The sequence below is a fragment of the Bufo bufo genome, chromosome 4 (assembly GCF_905171765.1).
Source record: "Bufo bufo chromosome 4, aBufBuf1.1, whole genome shotgun sequence".
Lineage (NCBI taxonomy): Eukaryota > Metazoa > Chordata > Amphibia > Anura > Bufonidae > Bufo > Bufo bufo.
Window position 1 is genome coordinate 609,221,268 of NC_053392.1, and position 3,213 is coordinate 609,224,480.

General features: G+C 44.9%; 1 protein-coding gene across 1 annotated transcript; it reads left to right on the forward strand.

The window, feature by feature from the left end:
* The first annotated feature begins 348 nt into the window (after window positions 1–348).
* On the forward strand, window positions 349–2,138 carry LOC120999361 (hemoglobin heart muscle subunit alpha-type-like). Its single transcript, XM_040430229.1, has 3 exons — window positions 349–443; window positions 1,572–1,776; window positions 2,028–2,138. Exons 1-3 carry the CDS (start codon window positions 349–351, stop codon window positions 2,136–2,138), a joined length of 411 nt encoding a protein of 136 aa, XP_040286163.1.
* Window positions 2,139–3,213: the final 1,075 nt, after the last annotated feature.

The window sequence follows — 3,213 nt, forward strand, 5'->3', positions numbered from 1 at the left end:
ACATCACACGTGTGCGCACAGCGTCATGTGATCACATACGAATACTTTACAGGTGACATCATTGTGCATTTTTCGGTCACGTGTAATCATTGCGCACATTTGATCAGCATGAAGACCTGAGCTAATACACACGAGCGTCTTCTCAGATGAAAGGAGTCTACAAGAGCCGCCAGCTGATTGTGTCTGCACTCCAGTCCAGGAGTTGTCAGCCAGGCCAGGTTGTCAGGCTCTCCTGTAGGGCCCCAGGTGTGCTGGATCAGCAGCCATTCCTCCCTATATAAAGGTGATGATGGAGTCTGGGGCCCCTCAGTGCAGATTGGCCCTTGTGCTGGAGCTTCACATCCCAGGATGGCGCTATCAGATGCTGAGAAGGCGGCTTTGGAGCCCTTGTTTGTGAAGATTGACGCTGACGCTGAGAAGATTGGATGTGAAGCCATGGAGAGGTGAGCGGCAGAGCCAGTTAGTCACTGCTACAAGGGGCTGGGAAGGAGGAGCTGATACATTGTTACACCTGGTGCTCCGCCCCCTGCACTACATGCAACAATGTATCAGATTTGTTTGGAATCTTCCTTTAAACATGAAAAACTGTAATCCAGAAACACTGCGTGTCCAGATTTATCATTCCTCTGACCGCTCACTCCACTTTCACATATGGCTAAAGTCAGTTTTATGATTGGCCCTTTTAGACTGTAATAAATGTGGTTTGACGGTAGCAGTTTATCTGTCAGTAAGCAGCTTTACAAAAGTCGCACGTCCTTACGAAAAAGTCTCGTGTTCTATTAAAAAGTCTCATAAGATAAGCATGGTCCTCACTGGAGTGAAATTGCAAATTTTTTTTGTGACTTTTTAAATAGTCCCAATAGTAAATCTGTCTAGAGATTCATTTATATAAGAAAACACGCCCACTTTCAGAAAACTGGCGAGCATAGTGCAGAGCAGAAAAAAGTTGCAAATTTGTGCGCAGTTTTAGCGTTTGCGCATTTTTTTTGCGACTTTTTCACTCCATTATTCTGACTTGCGCTAATGATAAATCTGGCCCTGCGTGTTCTGAGACCTCAGGATTTGGGTGAGATGAATCATGTGATTTTTATTTTATTTTTTTTTAAGAGCAGTTTGTCCATAAGTTCTCTTATTGCATTGTTTTCATTCAAGTTATTGGGGCTGAGCTGCAGTACCAGACGCATCCTGGGGGTGAGAGTGGTGCTGTCAATGCTAATCCTGCAAAACCCCTTTAGTGTTATACCATGGGAATAGAACCAAGGAGGAAGAAAAAGGGTTGCACAGGATTAGTAAAACATGGCTGTTTCTGTTAAACAGTGCCACCCCTGTCTACAGGCCGTGTGTGATACTGCAGTTCAGTCCTGTTCACTTCAATGGATCTGAACTATAATTACAGACAGGTGTGGTGCTGCTTCTGAATGAAGGTAGCCATCTTTACCTAATACTCAGCCATCCTTAAAGTTGCTCCTGTTTTGTTTGTAGCCCCCTCTACTGTCCTGACCTCTAATTTCCATGGTATATAGGACAACAGTGTCTTTACCCCATGTAACACTGGATCTTCACTTCCTCAGTCTCTTCCAGCACCATCCAGACACCAAGTCCCACTTCACTCATATGGATGTGACCCCTGGCAGTCAGGATCTGAAGACACATGGAGGGAAGATCATCCACGCCATTAATGATGCCCTCAACCACTATGGAAATCTGCAGGAGAACTTGGCCACACTGCGGGAGATGCACACCAACAAACTGAAGCTCAGTGTGGACACCATCAAGGTGAGGAGAAGATCTGTCCAGTGGTGTTTAGAAAGTCTGCTGAAAATGGCGCCACTCTTGTCCATGGTTATATCTGGTATTGCAGTTCCTTATTGATTACTGTCAATGGTGCTGAGCTGCAGAACCAAAGGACAAGAGTGGAGCCCCTTCTGGGTGGGGAAGCAGCTATAATTAACACCCCCCCCCCCCCCCTACCTTATAAGAATTGTTGTAGTGTTGAGCGTGCACTGACTCCCATCATCCATCCCCAGCTGCTGTGTGGTTGTCTCCTGGAGGTCATCGTCAAACATTTCCCAGATGTGGACAAGTCGGCCTGTGACAAGTTCCTCAATGAGGTTGCTGTTGCCCTGATCTCCAGCTGACGGAGGATTCTTCTCAGATCTATGTCCATGTGTCTCCTGTAACCAGCGTCTGTCCTCCATGATACTGATGACTGCTCCATGACCCGGGATCTCTTCTCCTGATCTGTAATAAATATTATATTCTTGTACATCCCGTATCCTGGTATTCTTAGTCTGATCTTCTGTAAAGGGAAACTTTGTTAATTTATGGCGTCTACCTCAGTCCAGTAGACTATGGAGCCGGGGAGGAAGGAGTGATGTCACAGGGTGTAAGGCATGGAAGATATAAATGGGGCTGTCTAGTCTCATTTTCTACTATAGGGAATTTCTTATTTATCACCTTAATTTACCAGTCTTGCACTGGAGGACCTGGCGCCTGTGTTACATGTACAGCCTATTGATTTTGCTCACATGGTGCAATACTTCACTTCTCCAGTGGTGGTGCTGTAGGGAAATGTGTACTGTCAGGTTCCATCACTGATTGCAGCTGATCAATTAATTTTCATGAGTTTTCTAGCAGTCTTTTTAGTTAGAGACTCCATCTCCTGTATCTGATGCAAATATGTCCTCCCATGAGGTAACAGGACTGGAGCATCTTTTTCTGGAAATCCTTTATTTTTTTTGTACTCTCCCCCTATAAACAATAGACCAATTTAGAACTGAATGTTACAACTTCTTTGTGTGGCCCGTTCCTAGTCTAATATCCTCCGATCATAGTGTCAGGTTGACAAGGGGTGAGGAAATGCATACGTATCAATTTCTTCATTTCCAGGAAGAACTACAGAGGAATGAAGATGCTCCGGACTTGCTACAATGTTTGGTCAATGACCGTTCTGTCGTGTGCTTGGTGTATCCTGGGTTTAGTTGGACTCTGATGTGATGGTGCTGACCCCCAGAGTGGATGGACGTGGCTTTTTCTGTGGTATTTTTTTTGCCAATATTTAAAAAAAATAAAATCAGAAAAATAGCATGTCTAGATGGTGAAAGTCTATGGGGAATTGGGAAATGCAGGAGATGTAATTGTTCCTTTCTAGCACAGCACGCTGAAGCTCTGGTGTCGGTTTTCCTTGGGCGCTCTATGGGGCAAAGACGTAAT